This window comes from Chelmon rostratus, chromosome 7, assembly GCF_017976325.1.
Source record: "Chelmon rostratus isolate fCheRos1 chromosome 7, fCheRos1.pri, whole genome shotgun sequence".
NCBI lineage: Eukaryota > Metazoa > Chordata > Actinopteri > Chaetodontiformes > Chaetodontidae > Chelmon > Chelmon rostratus.
Genome location: NC_055664.1, coordinates 22,776,092 through 22,795,048, shown reverse-complemented (window position 1 = coordinate 22,795,048; position 18,957 = coordinate 22,776,092). Strand labels below are relative to the sequence as shown.

The window sequence follows — 18,957 nt, the reverse complement described above, 5'->3', positions numbered from 1 at the left end:
TAGAGACAGGAAGTTGTGCCTATGGTGGATGGGGGGGGGCTTTGTCTCCATGGCAATGTCTGTATGTGGCTTACCTCTCTGAGAGGAGGGTCAGTGATACTGTCCAGCTTGGCGGAGCCCTCGTAAGTCAGGTAGTGAAAGACGTTGAGGGCACGCACCGCCTCTGGGCCTCGCTGCTTGTAGCCGAAAATAAGGTCAATCCACTGATGCAGCTGACATGACACAAACTCGCTTTCCAGGGCCTGTCAGAGGAGTACAGGGCAAGTAGAGGTGAGAGGCATACCAGCAGTACACAGCACATGGGCCAAAAGACACAACACAAATTGTACATCACACACAACACTGAACACAACAAAACACAGACCACTTTACTGTACACAGATGATCTTCAGGGGCATTTCATGGCATCAAACATCAAAAACTAATTAAACGTACTTTAAGGGGAAAATAACTTGCATTCAGTTAAATAAGGTTTACAGCAGATAGAGAGAGAAGCTGCATCCCATCCTTTTAATGTAATCAGCTAATTCAGGACAAGCGTCTTATATCGCATTTCTCTATCCACTTAAAAAACAGACCGACTATCATTGCATGGAGACACAGAAATCAGTTCAATACTAACAGGGATCCAATTTACTGTAAAACCGTCTGCACGAGCAGCATTGTTACGTCAGTTGTGACAGTGAAAAAGGAGGCCTGAGAGACTTGGGATTAGATTTAGGGCAGATAATTATTATAAATTCACCTGTGAAAAGCCATGTAGTGGGGGTTGGACATATTGTTCCAAAATATGGTACAATATAATTCCCATGCATGCTGGTGTAAGGCTTTGCTAGAGGAATTTACACTCCTCCCCTCGCGTCAGGAATAACAGCCATTACCAACAAAGCCTGCTCGAGCACACAGAGGCAGAGTTTGCCACAGGGCATATCACTACAATTGAAAGTGGCACATGCAAAGATGGGAAGTGGGAGGAAGAGGGAGGGAGGGTGAAAGAGAAGGAGGGAAGGAAAAAAAGAGGAAGAGTGAGACAGAGGGGGGAGGCAGGAAGAGAGATTCACTGACAGAAATGAAATAATAGAGGAAGCAAGAGTGTGGGCTAACCAGGGAGCAGAACAAAAGAAAGACAAAGAAATGGAGGCAGAAGACTATGATTTTCTGGGCATGTGAATACGATGGTCTGCGAATCTAACAATGCAAGGCAACATCACACATGTATCCTTCAACAGTGAGAAAATATCCACTGTAATCCCTTTGTCATCCTCACTCCTTGTTTTGGAGATGCAGACATGCCCGTAACAACTCCCAGCCTCTCCCTTCGCTCTCTCCCCCGCCACCCCCTACTCTGCCGGTATACAAGCCTGATAGAGCTCGGCCATGCAGCGTTGGTAGAGCATGGGGAAAGGTCACCTCCATAAGACCAGCCCAGCTCTGTCACTCCAGATGAAAAGGTCAAGTGTGTTCCCACTGCCTCTTTCTACCTCTGGTCCAAAAACACTGTGGCCCCTAACCCCAGGATACTTAACATGTATGAACCTTGTGTCTTCCTATGGAAGTGCATCACTCAACAAGCCTAAATTAGAAAGTTGTGGAATATAATAGAGCTATATAATAACAGAGAATGTAAATTTGCTATTTTAATTCACATGCAAAACTGAAAATCATGTTGTCTTTTTTGTGTGTGAAATTCGATAACTGTACGCTTTTTGTAAAGGTCTTTGTGTATTTTATTATATTAACCAAAACATAACTGCAAACAGAATACAAACTGTGTTCTTGTTCTATTATGTCTTTTTTGTGTAAAGTAATAACAGAGTAGCCAGGCTGGGAAATGTCAGCATGTTGTGTACAGTATACTGACACTGTGGTAATGAAGATACTATTTTCACAAATTCTAAGTAACCATAACCTTTTTTTTTAATTTGTGTTCAAAATGCATCTGCACTGTTGTAAGTACATGCAATAGCCATTCATCGTGTGGTTTTTATAGACATTTTTTGCGCTCTCTTTCAATAGGTTTAGTGGGAAGGACAGCCGTTGAGTTTCTACAGTAAGTGATTCCAGATTAAAGGGAGAGCAGAGTTTATTTGACGGCGAGAGACGGGTTGGATCCCCATTCTGTCTCCGTGCTGCTCCTGAAACCTGCTGGGAGTTGTGGACCACATGTTGATAGGCTGTCTGTATTAAACGTGCACACACAGACGCTCACGCACATGCAGACGTAAAGGGCCCCGCGCACTGCCAAAGTGATGAGGCCCGGCATTAGCGAAGGTAACACTATAGGGCAAACTTGCCCTCAGTCCTGTCCTTTAGTGACATCACTGGGGTCAGGGGTACAGTGTTAGTATTGAGCGGTGCACTTTATTAGATGCTTCATGAATAAGACAAGGAGACACAGATGCATGGGAAGGTTAGGAGGAGGAGTGGGAAATGGATTTATATGCTGCTGTGAGACAGGAGGCAGAAAAGCTACATGTAAAGAATTAGTTTTAAAAATCTATCTAAATGACATTATTCCACCTTAATAGCAGATTTTCATGTTGTCATGTATGTAACATACCAAAATACATCATAGTATTTAACATCACATGATACAGTGTGCCATATATTGTTATACATGAGGATGGTCTGTACTGATAGCAGAAGAAGCAAATAAATACACTTTGTGAAATTAATTGGGACAATAATCAATATACTATTTACAACTATTTATGTTGGTAAAAAAAACAAATAACATGTTATCTGGATCATGAAGTAAGAAATATCATATACAGATATAATTTTAGCTAAAGTAATTCTACCATTTTGAAACCGACGAAAGCTTACCATTCTGTTGATCCTAACAAGGTCTTCAGGCTTCTTGGCCCAGGCTGGCAAGTCCACATCACAAACCATGGCCCTGTCCTCCCTCATTCCCAGATGGTAGCCGTTGCTGTTCACAAACATCTCCGGGAGGTAGTAGAACTCTGGAATCAGCTCCTGCGTTTTAAAGGAAGAGAGATGTTCATGTTTTATAGCGCACTGACAGGACCACATCTAATACCACAGTTTTCACCATATAATCGGCCAACAATTCAGCAAAGTGCAAGAAATAACATAAGTGAGGACAGAGCCGCAAAACACAGAGAAAAAAGGTTCTGTATCCCACTGAGATGAAGTGAGAATTCAAGGGGAAAGGTAACACAAACAAACTAAATAGCAGGCCATGAGAAGGCGCTGAGAGGTGCTAGTCCAGTTATTCCAGGCAGAGGTGTTAGGTGTGTTAAATGAAACTGGAACTGAGCTGGGTTTTTCTCCCTGGTCTCTGGGCTCTTGTGATGAGGTCAGGACCTTGCAGTGGAGGGGAAGTCAGTATGGTAAAGGAGCCCCCGACATAAAGCCTAGTGTGATTCCATACATCGGAGAAGAGAGCAAATATTTACTCACATTTTGAGACAAGACTATTTCTTATAAGACATTTTTAACCCATTAAGTACATATCATGTATGTGTTCTTATAGCTACTTCTGGACATCAACTCACAGAGATTTGCTTGAGATAGTCAATCCTCAGCAGTGAACACTTTGATGACTTTACTCTCTTGCTCAAGTTACATACAGAGACTGTTTGAAAACTCTCACAACATCCATGGTTGCCTACTGTTTGTCTTCTTGGTTTCTTTCTCCAAACATACAGCTTGTGCAAAGCGCTTTGGCAGCTAACTCTGAAACTTAGATGTCATAGCATCTTTGAAAGCAACAAGATTTGTACAGACAACACTTGCTGTCAACTGCATTACTATGTAACCACAGCTCAACTTTGCCAAAAAAAATTAAGAAATAAAGGAGATGGTATCTAATGATGACCTCAGATGGTTTTAAATTCAAGGTTCAATTAGATAGAATAGATGTCTGAAAACTATTGCTTGCTTTGGATAGATAACAGGCTGTTTGGATAGGTAACAGATTCAAAATGCAAAACTGCTGATATGGTCACCTAAGATGCTTTAAGAACAGGGACTTGGAACATAAATTACTGTATGTATACTTTCTGTGATCCAGTGATTGCTTTCTCCTGATCATACAGCTAAGAAAGGATGAGTGAGTAAAGCCTCTGCATAATGAGGCACATGCACACGAGGAATGTAGATCCTCCACTCTCTCCTCATTAGAAAACACACACACACAAAAGACAAGTTAAATGCTGTCTGGGTCTTCAACTGAGATTGTAAAGGAGGGTGCAAGATGGTATTTTAACTCCTTGTATCGAGCTTGTTTTATGAATGCAGTGTTTGTCGGATTCAGTGGTACTATGGAGCTTTATATTGCCTATGGGATACATAACGTCTAGAGCCTTTAGGCCCCCATAAATCACTGGGTTTTGAGAGAGCGAGTTAGCATGACAAGGTACAGGCCAATAACCCTGCTGGCCTGCTGTTGGTCACATTTCACCCTCCGCACACGACAGGGAAGGGAGTAAAGTAGCCATGCCTCTCTGTTTCCCTCTGTCTCTCACATACACACACATGCACACCCTTCCCACCACTTTTTTTCGTTTGTAAACTTCCTGCCGTAACTCACCGCCAAGCCGTTAAAACTGCCAGCTCTGTTTTCAAGCCACCCTCCCATGGCAGCCATTAATTCTGCAACAGCATCGTAATGGGCTAACAAGTCAATCACACAAGCCTCCATTGCTTTACACTGTGTCACCTTAATGACATGTTCGTCAAAATCTGTCACTAGTGGAGTGCTGCTGGATTCCTTCAGACAGCATGGTAGCAGTTTGTGTGTATGTGTGTGTTTGTCTGTGTGTGTGTGTGTGAGAGAGAGAGAGAGAGAGAGAGAGTGTGTGTTTGTGTGTGCCCACTACTTCCAAGAAAAGTGTGCTTCCCTCTGCACATGGTGGCCGTGCCAGCTTAACAAAACTGTGTGAGCACAGAATTAAATGAGAGGTATGGATGCACAGTAATGATGGGGTGGTCGGGGAGGTGAGGGGCTTGGTCGGCGCAGGATTGTTTCCATTTGACTTGCTCTAGGAGGTCATCCCCATCAGGGGTTCAGCCTCCCTCAGTCTTGTCGTCATTACTGCTGGAGGAGGCCGGGGTTAATGAAGGAGAGACCCTGGTAAAAACAAGCTGCCTTTTAATCAGAGGCCTGATGGCCCGCTCGGTGTACTGGGCCGAAGCTGACCTTAACCCCCGACTCTCCCCTCAGTCTCCGTCGCTACATGGTGTCTGTGCATGCATTTGTATGTCTGTCTACATGTTTGGCTGCCTTTCTATGGGCATGCATAAATACCTATGGTTTTATTAAATTTTGGATAGGGCTATATTTATCAATGTCCTTTTTCTACATAGAAAGGAATTAAAAACTGTGTTGGAAGACATTCAAAAAATAGAAGAAATAACAGAAATGGTGATTATTACAAAAAGGATCACAACAATAATATAATCAGTCATTATATTGGTATTGCCTAATACAATAGTTTACCCCTATTGCACCATGGATAAACCAAACAAGCTCTTGTGTAATATCTCCTGCTTCTAATACATTATGAAATACTGTTAGTAATCCAGCATTGTCCTCCACAGTACAATGCCTCGCCTAATAGATCAGTAGCCATCTTATGTGTGTAAAAACAAATGCATGCAGACATACAAGTAGTTGAAAGTAGGCTGTATTTGTTAACAGGGTGGCGTTTGACTATTCAGCTGTTCGCTGGCTCGCAGCTTTCTGCCTCTGCCTCGCATAGACTGTTGGCTGCTTTCGCCCAGATCCTGGTGAGTAAAAGCCCTGTCCGTACATAAAAGACTACATTTTAAATAGCTTTTGTCATTAATGCTTTATTAATTGCCTGGGGCAACACTACCAGATGCAGGGTGTGCTAGAAATATATGACACTTTGAGGTCAGTGCGTATTCCTGCTGCATGTTATGCAGTGGGCAAAATGGAGGCGAATCAGCAGGGTTCAGCGCTTTCGGTAACTGTTCTGTGGATTTGCAGAGGGAGGGCTTTGTCTTTCTCCCAGACACAGCCTTTGTTAAAACTCATGAGTGCTTGCATGCAGAGACACAAGATCAGTCTACCTCTGAGATAGTTTGTTTTCTGCATGAGATAACTCGAATGTGCATTTCTAAGTGCTTAGGGTATTCCTGTACACTATGGGTCTATGTGATTTGATGTTTGGATGAGGCATTCATAATTAATGGTATATATTTTTGCAGTGGTGCATTGGCTAAGGAGGAGAGCATAGTGAGTAAGAAGCCTGGTATGGTTATATTGCCAATTATAAAGCCTGTATAATTGCAATTTTGCCGGTAGACATGTAGCGCAATATATATATTGATGACTGCAATCATTGTTGTCTGAATAAAATACCACCCACAACTCCAACGCATCCTTTTAAAGAAGTATGTGGTATGTGACAAGGATGTACATACCTAACAAATAATAATCATAGATTTAACTTGTTTTAAGAACACAGTTTTTTCAGGTCTCCAGTTCTAGACCTGTGCATCCATAGAAATGCAAACCATCGTACTACTACTTACGTTGTTGTGATTCTCACCTTTACATCGGAGGTGTCCCTCTGACAGTTTCTCCAAGAGCGGGCAATGGCCGAAAAGGTGCGGTCAGGGTGGTCGAATTTGTTGTTATTGGCACAAAGGAAGAACGTGGTGAAGGGCTCCTACAGAGAAAGCAAATAGGGCATAACTAAGATCAAAGATCTCGTCGTTACATTTTTCACAGTTTTGATCTGCATTTTGATTTTAACCATCATAATCAATATAATGAAAGCCTTAGTATTGTTTTGAACTTCCTGGATTACGATGCAGTTTATTAATATACATGTGAATAGACTTAATCATGGTTATTATTTCATTGTTATTCTTTTCTGTGGCAGACGAAGACGAAGGGATCTCTGTAGATATCAGCCATTCATCGTATCTAAGCCTGGGGGAGAATTAATTAGTGTTCTTCCTGAGTACAGTAAGCCATAATGATAATTAGCTCAAATTTGGTTTTCACAGTCTGAGATGGCGACCATTGCCGGTTGGGGCGGATGCATCACTCATCAGAGGAAGAAATGGATTGTGGGAAAAAACCCACAGAGGCCAATCTAACTGCTGTCAAGGGAGCCCCCTCAGTTCATCAGCTCCTTTCCACTAATGATGGGGGAGGAGGAGAAATACACTGCAAACTCCTCATAAAGCTCTTTCACATTAATAAGCTGACTTCAAAATCAAACATATACTCAGAGAAGCCCTGCAGGTTCTAACGGCCTGATTTGTGGAGAACAGATTGGTAGAGAGTGCATGTGCTTCCTCCTTCTCTCCCAGAGTAAATGAGGACAGTGCTCAGTAACCTTGATGGACATGTCTCCAGCGCTCACTGGGTTGCCTGAAACACATAAACCTGTCACAGCAGCCTCTGTAAATCATTACCCAGCCACTCTTTATTTAGTTCACATATGCCGGTTTACTGGCCTGTGAAATGTGTTTTCTGAGCGCCATTGGTCTAACTCAGGGCCAATCAAATTGAGATGTCGAGCCGTTTCCTGTGCAGAAGCCGACAGACCTCAAAGTAACAGCATCATCAAGTCTGACAAGTGACAATCAACTAATGCAGACTCAAAAATGAAAAGCTGTCTGAGGATGTGGGATTGACTTCATTTCTATTCAGATGCTCGACTAATTCGGGGGTTTTGAACACAGCATGATAATGGGTGTGAAAGTGGTTTAAGGAATGATTTTACTCACTATTCTGACAAGCCAGTGCAATGTGGAAGCCGCTGTGGAGTAGTGGGAGTTGTAATGACAAGGCGGCGTCTGGTCATCTTCCCAAGTCTCATAGCGTTCAGCGTAGAATGCTGCACGTTTCGGATTGAGAGCACCAACAGGCTGGAAGAAAATAAGGAAATAAGAGGTTCAGTACTTGCATTTTCCCCTCAAAGCAGCCCTGAAGAAAGAAGGAAAAAAAAAAAAAAAAACTGTCTAAGTTTCCTATTGTATGCTTTTGTCAGTAGTATGCTTGATATGCACTTGTGGTTGGATCATTCTGTCACTTTAATTAACTTTGCAGACATTGCAAAATACACTGCTGCATTTAGAATCATTATACAAAACTGTGTTTGATGACTTTTACTGTAAATTAGGATTCTTAAATATATCAACACTTCCTTTGTTGCAGCTTCCTTTCTTAAGAGTTTGTGACATCCACATTTTGGCTAACATTATCCCATAAATAGAAGGCATTCTCACTGATAAACTCCTACTGAGGACAATTAACAGCCAAGTCTTTCAGTACCTACTTTGTCAAAACCATGGCCACAAGCACAGCCAAAAACAGCCAAAAAGTTAAAATCAAGTATCAAGTAAGAGTGGTAAAATAGTAATAAGCAATTTGAAGGTAAAGCAAGGCTAAAAGCCACATTCTAGCCACTGATCTTGCTGTCTCTAAACTGTTCTGGGTTTGGTTTCAAAACTGCAGAGGCTTCACAGAGCAGCAGAAAGTCTAGATCTGAGGACTATACCAGACACATGTCTTGGCAGCATATTAACAATATAGTGAAAGACAAGTCCATGAAAGGATTTATAGACAAGTTCAAGGATTTTAAACTCTACATTATGCGTAACTGTCAGCCAGTGAGTACTTTACAATAGAAGTGATATGAGCTCCTTTCTTTGCTCTAACTGTCTAAACTGCCCTCTCATCACAAACACGCAGACTGACTTATCTTAGATTGCTGTGTCATCAGGTCAGTGAAAACTACACTTTAAATGTAGTTGCTTCAACACAGTGCTTGTTGAAGTACTAAAAGTGAACACTGCTGGCATTTCCAGCAACGCTTACAACTGCAAGCCAATTATATTCTGAAAAATTACAATTGACACCCATAATATTGAAAAGGTTATGACTACGAGGAATTTTTAAGGAGTTTAGCCTAGGTTCACCTCACCAACGTCAGTATATCACTGTGCAAAACTATGCTTTAGCGTAGAGCATTTAAAGTAATTGGAGATCAATTAACCTATCAAAAGTAGGAAAATAAATCTTTTTGCAATCCAAAAGCAGTTTATGTTATTACATTGTACCATCTCAGATCTCATATCCTCAGAAACATAAAATTTAGCTTCCACCATTAGTAAGTCCTTCATCAGCGCTAAGCTTAAACTAGTCTGTACTTAAATTGACTTACTTGTTAGGAAACCACACAAGTCACACTCATAACAAAGGGATCTGCCTTTAGAAGTCGTTTCAGTATAATCTTATGCATGAACTACCCAATCTTGATCTATTTTGAGTCTCAAAAATCTTATGCTAACAAATACAGCAGATAATAATGCTGCAGATTATGACAATCATGAGAGGGTTATAGGAAATATTCAGTCTATATACTTCTAATTTTTGTGTAGCCTTTAGTAAGTGAAGAGTCTTTTTACTACACTTCGTAGTCACCACCTTTTGGGTGCAGTTCGTATATATATAGTGTAAGCATAAGTGTAAACTGCATGGACCAGACCGAGTTTTTCCCACAGACAATTTGCTGTAAAGAAATCATGTGGCTGATGATGTGATAGTCTAGACTCACAGCTGCACTGAAACCATAACCAAGTACTAAAACTACAGCGCTTATACTCTTGTTTACAGGTACAAATCTTTTGTTGGGCACATAGTGTAAATTACCTGCTGTCCCATTTCTTGTGTTAAGAAAGCACAAGAAATGGGAAAGCATAATTGAGCTTAATTAACATATAGACTTGCAAGGGTCATAGTAGTTCCCCATTAGGCTACATGTGGTGAGGCCAGCAGAGAGGCTGGGGGAGAGTTCAGGGCAGACAAGAAGCTTTACTCTGGGATTTGTCTGTCAGACCCCATTATTCTCCCGAACCCTAAAAAGTTCCTGTTGCGCTGTCTTCTGTCTGAAATTTACAGGGGTATGGAGGCATGGGTGAGCAGGATGTCGCGCAGAGGACGGAGGGAGGAGATATGAGCGCCTCCTGCTAAATGTTGTGGGTAATCCATGTGGATTAACCCTGGCTGACCTGATTTACACCCAACGCACCCACCGAGCCAAACACTTTACTCAGCACTGCTACTCCCATCTGTGTTCAGAGCTCTTCTGTGCTACTGGGCACTGCTGATGGCAGTTACCAAGTCCTACACAATATAGTATAGGAAACTGATACTGTAACACTACAAGCTATGATTTTGAAATCACCTACTCGAAGAACTGAACCAACTGATGGAAAAACTGAAAAAAAGAAGCCCAATCGGCTGTTAGATTACATTACCTTATTCATGTGTGCATGCTATTATACAAGCTCCTAACAACACACGCACAGAATCATGAACTGAACATTTACCACCTTCACAATTTCCTATTATGAATATATGAAGTAGAGAAACACACATTTTCCCTACAAACCTCAAACCGGCCTTTCTTTGGTCAACAGCAGAGCCTCGAATTCTCCAAAACGCTAAATGAGCAATGAATGCAGTGCCAAGACTGAAAATGTCAGAAATCATACGAACTCTCCTATTCGTTGTTCTGCATTTGAAGAATTGCTGCCAAATTATTGTGAGGATATAAAAAAGAAAAAAATAACATCCCTGCTATATTTATTTGACACCCAGCCAATTATTTCATAGTTAGGCCAAACCTTGGATAGCATGGTTCATTATTTAACCGCAGCCTCTGTAATAATTTCAATATTGTACTGACACCATCACTGGGTTTTTGCCCTTTGGCGACTGTTTCATTTTCATGTGTTCTTAAGGCAACAAAATTACTCCCATTAAACATACATTTAGTGGTGAATAAATTGCTTTCTCTGCTGTTTCAATCACCCCATCCAATATAAGAGCCTCAGAGGCATATTGGCAGTCAATATTAATATACTCAGTACCACTGAATCGGTCACAGAGGGGGAAGGGAGACTGGTAATGTAATCAATGGCAGCTTTTCTACCTGAAAGCTGCAACTCAGAGGTCACAAGAAATAAAATAAAAGCCCACAACTCAAAATGGTCCGAGACTGGTGCCTAAAAATAAAGCCAATTATTCTAACATTATTAAAACTGCACAGTTATTCCTTTGGCTTGGTACAGTTTGTATGCAACCTCAGTACGACAGACAGACTCTCTCGGTCATTTTGAAGATTATGGTCATATCCATGTGTGGCACAGCGCACATGCCTGAAGCTCTATGTCAAAATTAAATGGGGCCATTTTTTGTTTTTTTTGGTTCTTCCTTAAAATTTAATGGCAGACCACATCAGTGTTAGCACAATTGAATAGAGTTTATTGAGATCTGCATAGATTTATGGGGTGATAATAGCCTTGCATGTGACGTTTTGGCCCAGCTGGATCAGGGTGTGAGCCACAAGACGTCTCACACTCCGTAAAACCGCCTCTAGTGTAACTAATGCAGCGCAAAACTGTATGAAAGATGCAGGTAATGCATGTGACAGGGAAGAAGAATAAGCAATAATGAAGGGGAGCTGCAGGTAATAGTATCGAGTGTAAGAGAGGAATAACTAAACAATTCATAGGTATTAGAAACAAGGCTCAGAAAATGGTTATTGAACAACTGCTGTTCCCATTTTACTATCATGATACCAGAAGAAGCTGGAAAACAAACCAAGTCATTTTATTATAGGCAAGAGCATGTGATATAAAAAAATCTATTAATATTACAAGCAGGTTTTAAACTTTGAGTACACGCAAAAACTGCATCTAGATTCCACTGCCACCAACCTCTCTACCTTTTCCTAAGACTAAACTAACCACAAGCACGTCTTCAATGAAGCACCAAGTTACGGGGAAGAGATCCAAAGAAACGTTTACTGACAAGATATTTCCTTCTCATTCTTCTATTTGCCACTACATAAATGACACAAAAACATTTCACAGTGTTCCCAAGTTGCTCAGCTGTGTAAGCATAAATATGATAAGACATTTTCTATGTGACTTGTAGTGTCGTGTAAAAGTAGGAACGCTTTTATTTTGTTTTCTAGAAAACCTGCAAGGTTGGTGAGCAAGGATTATTATACTGGCTGCATGGCAAAACTTTTAGCATTTCATTGAAGAAGTTATTCTTTGTCATTGGTTGCTGTCATCTTAAAGGGAATTTGCACCTGGCAGAATGTTGAACACTGCTCAAATAGGGGACTATTATACACACACTGAGATGTAAAAAAAAAAAACAGACAACAAAATATAGGTAAGGATAAGTTAAGCTGACAAATCTCTCTTTCTAAGGTGATTAATAAAGATGCACTGATGTACATAATAAAGCAAACTGAATGTGTATTTATAGAGGTTAGGTGCATGGTTAGAAATATACAGATGGGTGACAAATTAAAGAGAGAACATGAATAAATCACAGCAGAAGGAAAGTTAAAGCTGTTCTGGTTGCTTGTGGTCCCCCAGTTATATATAAACATGAGGCTGTAAACCAAAGTGTTGAGTGTTGATTAGCGAGCTTGTTGCATCCCTCCAAAGTCAACATCAGACTGTAGCACCAACTATGACTCTCTGTCTAAACAAATCCTGATGTCCCAGTGTCTGACACCAAAACAGACAAAGCACACTAATTAAGGAAATCATGTGAAATTATAATGAACTGACCACGGGTAGCCTTGAAAGAGACACTATTTCCACGACATGTTTGCCAAGACAATGCACTCTCAGCCACAGAATAGCAAAGCTTGGCATAATGCAGCTCCTACGCTGTTGCTCTTGGGAGAGTTCAAGCATAAAATAAACTAAAGGCTACTTCCAGGTTAGTCCAGATCCTGTACATCTCAGCTAAGTGTCTTAGCCATAAAAAAAAACTACAATAAATATTATGTATGTATTTTGTATGGAAATGTCAAACAACACTTTCCAAAAATGAATGTAAACTACTCTGATATGCTTTTGTTTTGACTAAGGATTGCTAAAAATATGAGGAGAATGTGTGATTGATTAGCTGTTGAATGAGAAATAAAAACCCACTTATGATAAGATAGCATAAGCACTTCTGCAGTCCTTGAGTACCCTTTAATCCTGTCATAGCCACATCTGTTGATAAGCCCAAATCAGGCTTTGTTTACTTCTATTCAGCAAAGAATAATCACCTCTTCCCTTTTCCCTGCATTGCATATCACACTGATCACAGATATGAGACAATGACAACAACCGGTTCAGACAGCTCCACACTTGCTCCTATCGGAGTTCATTTCTTGTATTACACCTGACCCAGTGAAATACATCAACACAACTAAACAAAGTATGATCAAACTCACATTTGGCTTCAGATTCAATCAGGATCATTTCTGGTGTTGCACTCAAAACGTGGTGAAAGAGTGTGCAGAGAGAGCCTCCATTTCTTTGGTTATATCTAAGCTACCTCCCAAAGAGACGCATATTGCATTTAATATTTAAAAATAAATTACATTACAGTATGTGGCTATGGTGCTCCGTCAGGAGAAGTCACGGCCGTTTTTGCTTGTCTCATCACAGGCAAGGCTGCATGCAGCTCAGGTCTAAAGCAATCACGTTGCTCAAACTTAAGATAAGGCAGATGTGCTCCCAAAGAGCCTGACTGCAGTGGAAGTGAGGGTTAAGAAGGCTCCATCATGGAAAGAAAAGTGTGGAGGGGGTCTTTACAGCAGCCAAGCTATGTCTTCGCTGCCCAGAGTGTTCCTCTTAGAGTTTCTCAGCTTTCACCAACTGGAGCACAGCAGAAGCTTGGAGAAGGAAACAGATTAAAAAAGGTTCTCTCGGAACACAGCTCATTCTAAACATGCTTACAAGGGTAAATCAACATCATCTGCATTATTTTTGCCATTTTAATTACAGTCGAAATGTATGTAAACACTTGTGTGTTGTCACTTTTTGGTATTGCTTGTCTGTTGAAATTATATTTTACAAAGGATACATGTAATATACAGTATTTTAATCAATGGATGAGGAAGCACAGTGTTTAGCTACGTGTGCTTCTTTCTCCTTATGCAATTATGTGAATTTCCATCACATTTAACAGCTATGAGGAAGACTAGCTTCCGCCTATCTGTCATCCACTTGTCGATCCATCAAGAAATAATCATTAGAATCTAATGAAACACTTCACTGCATGAATGTATCTGACATCCAAATATGCAGAACTCTGGCCCCGAGGCAAAGCAATGCAGTGTTCAACAGCACTTTTCACAGTTGACTGAATGCCCAACCAGCAGGTAATTGCAGGTGTGTGCAGTAGATTTGAGAGGATATTATTTGGCAGATAAGCACAGAGCTCCTGCAGTTCAAACAGTGTGACAGTCACCTGTAACTGACAAACAGGTCTCAGGTATGACTCTGATCTGTGGGAAAGAAAGCCTCCAAAATTATTGTGCAACATGAGTGTGCTTTGGTTTATGGTCTATAATTTAGCTGCAGTTACAACCAGTGTATTAACTTTAGAGTAATGATGTGACAATTTATCTTCATAACGCTACAGCTCACTGAGCTTTGGACTGACAGATGATATTACATGTTGTGATTTGATATTATTCAACTGCAGGAAAAAAAAACAAACAAACAAATTATAACAGGAAGTGAGTAAAAAAGTTTGATGTAGTAACCACTAGGACTGGGTATTGAACCACAATACTTTTTAGGAACAGACCAAAACGTGTTTGAATCAAAAACTGTTTGATACTTCAAACTAATAAAGTTTCATTTGTTTATAGAATTTAATCAGAGAATAGTTTAGATCAGAACTGTCCTCATTTTAAACTATTCTATTTTAGTTATATGAGTGTTGGACAGCACTGAATATTGCTAAATGGAAAAAAAGAGGACTTTGTAAATGTGTTGTAAGAATTGGTATCATATTGGCATTGGTATTGTATCAAAAAATCTGAGATGATACCCAGCGTTAGTTACCACACACACACGCCTGCGTGGTACGCAACCACACCCACTGGATATGCACCTTAGATAGACACACACAGCCCTAATATACAATGAACAAGTCTCGAGAGGCCGTGCAGCTACCTCTGATCCATAATTGAACAAAAGGGCAGGCCAAGCAGAGAGAAGTGTGGGGGCCTGTGTCCCTCCCTGCTACACTAGCTGTGAACTTTTGGAGGTAAGAGCCCCGGGGTTCCAAGGACAACTGTCAGGAGACACGGGCTGTGAACTCATGCTAATGAAGGCAGCTCAGCCCTGTAAACAGCATGGGAGGATGTCACTGGAATACATTACAATACATAACTGTCTCCCCAGGGCAGAAGGGGTGCTCAGCCCTGATCACCGCCCCCCCCAACACACACAAGCATGCAAACACACACACACACACACACACACACACACATCCTGTGGCTCTCTCAGCCCACCTGGATACCCCACAGGCCGAAGCCGCCAAAAGAAGACAAGTGCTGAGATGACGGTGGCGAGACCCACAACTGAGCTGTTCGCCCAAAACGTCCTGAAATATGAGGAAGTGCTCCAGAGCAGTGGGAGCTCATTTTTAAAATTCACAACACTCTATCTAACTTGTCCATGATTCTTTTGTGAAGTGTTCCATGGCAACTTCTTTTTTTTTTCCATTTCATAGATCTCCTCTTCTCCCACTACAAAACACAGCACACACATGCCTTGAAAGGCTGAAAATTGATACAAACTGTTGGGAACTGAGATGGCAAACTGAGGCTCTTAGTCAGAATGTCGGCGCTTTGAGGGAAACAAGGGGGAATGGGGGAGCAATAAAATGAGCGAGAGAGGGAGACAGAGAGAGAGAGAGAGAGAGAGAGAGCTCAGACAGGAATGCGACTGTTTTCAGGTCAGTGAGCTGCAGTGTGCATGTGGGAGAGAGAGAGAAAGAGAGAGGGGGTGGTGAACAAGTAAACCAGGCCACAGTTTGTGGTAGAGTGATCTGCTGCCTTTTCCTCTTCAGTCAAAGACAGAGCAAATATAACGCTGAACTTTATCTCCCAGCGTTGCGGGGCATCAGTGTCATTGTGTCTGAGCTCTCGTGATGTGGCAGCATTTGCAGGACTCTCACTACTGCACAGCTTGACGTCTTTTTGACCCGCCGCATTTACAGGGAATTTCACTGCAACACTGTGCTAATGGGCTGCTCTTATCGGTTCAACAACACAGATGGTCAAATCCAAGCACAATACTTAAATCCCTATATGGCAATGTTTTATTAAGAAAATTACAGCTACAAAATCTGCAAAATATCCTGTGATAAGAATCTGATGCTCTGGAGCATTTCGTGACTCTCCATTACTTTATCTGTTTGACATTTCGTCCTGGGCTGCTGGACTGTTGGGGTCAAAAATAGTGCTACATTAGCAGCATTTAAAGGAGCATTTAGCAGCATTTAGGAGCATTTAAACGCTGGAAAGCTAAACAATGAGCTGAAAGATGCTACAAAGCTCTGCAGAGCAGTGGGGAACAGCAGAGTGATGATTCCCCGAGTAGGCATGTGATCCCTTGTTAATAAATAAATATCCACTCTAGTGGCTTTACCATTGGGGGTAAACTTAAAATGTATTTGAGTGCATTTCGGTATCATTTTCCACTTTCTGCATTACATCTCATGAGTTTAGACTCTGCACATGATTCCTTAGCTATTAAATATGATATACTTTTACAGCCTGGTCCTTAATAAGGAACCCCCCCCTCTCTGTCTGTAGTACTGAGGTGCATGGCCAAGAGGCCTTGGTACCTTTGAGAGATCTCTGAAGTTCCCTGGCAAGGTCAGGTCCAACTCCTCTGAGTCGTAGTTGGTGAGAACCCAGGGAAAGACCGGGTACTGGTTCAGGTCATTGTATGTCCTCCCTAGACACACAGAGCAGACAGAAATCTGTGAGTGATGAAGGGTTGGAAGGAAACAGAGGGGTTGAAAGCGGGGCAGGGTACACTTGAGGCTTCAGTTACTTTGGGGGATCAGCATGCAACATTCCAACAAGCCCCCAATCTCAGAGCCCTCAATCAGACACACTTCCTGTCTCATATGGAGTCTGCCAAGGAAGCATACACTAATGGCAATCTCTCTCTGCTATGAAAGAATGTTTTCTGTGCTCCCCATGCCTTTCCCTCTTCAGTGTAGTTTATCAATGGACTGTGGGAGTTACAGGAGGCCTCAACACGTTGTCCTCAGTTCACAGAGAACATAAGTATCTGTAAGTTGTGAGGAGAGGATGTAATATGAGGGATATAGATTATTCTGAGGGTCAGAAAGGCCTGAAATGTCACTGCACGTTTGATGCACTGATTGGCCAGATGTGAGCTTCCTCTGTGCTCTGGCAGTGGGAATATGGTTTTCAGATGGCAAAACGTGTCAAAGGAAATCCATGGGAAAAGCCAAGAGCATGTACCCTGTTGTCATTAATGCTCTACTTTTCTTTTGAAGATGACACTGATACAGCTGTGAGGTCAGGTGTTGGCCAGTCGTAATCCAGGATTGGGACAGGGCTGCTGTGGATGGTTTTGTTGGAATTTTTACTGTGGGTGTAAATTAAGCAAAAAAAAAAAAAAAAAAAAAATAGGCTCCAAAACATCAAGCAACAGTTCACCCACAGAGAAAAATTCAAATAAATTGTAAAGGTGAGCAGTGCTAATTCTAAGGTCTGACCACAAGTGTTTTTATTCTTTTCCAGTGCTGATGTTGACGAACACATACCAAGCAATGCTAAGAATGACTTTTTAAAGTGGAGGTCAATGTAAACTGGTAAGTTAAACATTATTGCATCGTTTTTTTAATAGGGACATTTCAAATCAAAGTAGTATTAACAGGAGGCAACACTACGGTCAGAACAGTAAAAGTTGTTATATCGAATCTAAAAGAAAGCTCATGCATTACATGAGCTATACAATAGTTTTTAATAGTTTTACAAGTTATTATTACCTCCAATTTTTTTTTCATTTCACACCAATCTAGCAGGTGTGCCTCTGCTCACTCCTGGACTGCAGCAGATTGGCAACAGATAATCTAAATCTATCTGAGCGAGTCATAAAGTGTGACAGGGTACTCAATGGGAAGGCTTCTGCAGAGTATCCCGCGTCCGGGAGACACTAGAGAGCATAATTATGCAGGTTAATAACACACAGTGAAGAGGAAGCAGTGGGCCGAGTGTGGAGGAAGAGATGGGGGTGTTGGTGTGGTACAACTTACTGGTTCTGAGGCCTGAGTTGGGGTGGCAGGATGTTAATAACAGTGGAATAGTGTTTAATTAGACGACCACTTCCCGTTCGCACCTCTTCTCAGCACTTCACCCCCCGCCTGTCTGCTACCCCACACTACGCTGACATCCCTGTCAGCCCAGGTCATTACCAGGGATTTTTAATGAATTTTGGGCATGTTTTGCTGTCTGCCTTACATCTAATTAGCTGACAATAATGTATCGAACTCAAGCACGGGCTAAATATAAATATGCATGAATATGCAGCGAGAGAGAGGATGACACCTCTCAGAGCAAAATACCGTGCAGTCGCTCTCGCCTTCCCTGTTAGTTGCAGTTCAGATCAGAGAGTAGACAACAGAACCTCTCAACTCCGCAGACACACATGTGTACACTCTCCCAAAGCCAGGCACTAATTATCTGGCAAAATCTGCTGTGCCTGCTCTTTGCTTCAAACAGCACACTCCCATGAACAGTGAAGTCTACCACACAGAGTCACACTTAAGGGTACCATGAATTCTTAAACAAATATGACATACCTGAGGCCACTTATCGTATGTTTCCAGTACCACTGACACATAAAATTTATTGATCATGATAGCTAAACTTAAAGTCACAAGGCTCTAATGGTGAAGAGATTCACATAGATAATAGATTAAAACTTAACAGCTTCACAGGTTGTAAATTCTGCCCGGATAAGGACGAAAACAAATCACAATCTATCTATTTAACTGATGGCTGTGAAAAAGAGAATATATTATATACATACTTTAAACTACTTCCACATTAAAAGCACAGAGTACCACTTGGGAATCCT

At 41.4% G+C, this 18,957-nt stretch overlaps 1 protein-coding gene across 4 annotated transcripts in view; it reads right to left on the bottom strand.

Moving 5' to 3' along the window:
* Positions 1 to 18,957, bottom strand: part of nbeab (neurobeachin b) — a 183,761-nt gene that overhangs the window by 13,604 nt on the left and 151,200 nt on the right. For all 4 annotated transcript variants that reach the window (XM_041941458.1, XM_041941455.1, XM_041941459.1 and 1 more), the window contains 5 exons: positions 16,685 to 16,797; positions 7,738 to 7,878; positions 6,546 to 6,665; positions 2,827 to 2,979; positions 75 to 242 (listed from right to left, as the gene is read on the bottom strand). In XM_041941458.1, the coding sequence (XP_041797392.1) occupies positions 75 to 242; positions 2,827 to 2,979; positions 6,546 to 6,665; positions 7,738 to 7,878; positions 16,685 to 16,797 (695 nt within the window). The remainder of the gene's footprint in view (positions 1 to 74; positions 243 to 2,826; positions 2,980 to 6,545; positions 6,666 to 7,737; positions 7,879 to 16,684; positions 16,798 to 18,957) is intronic.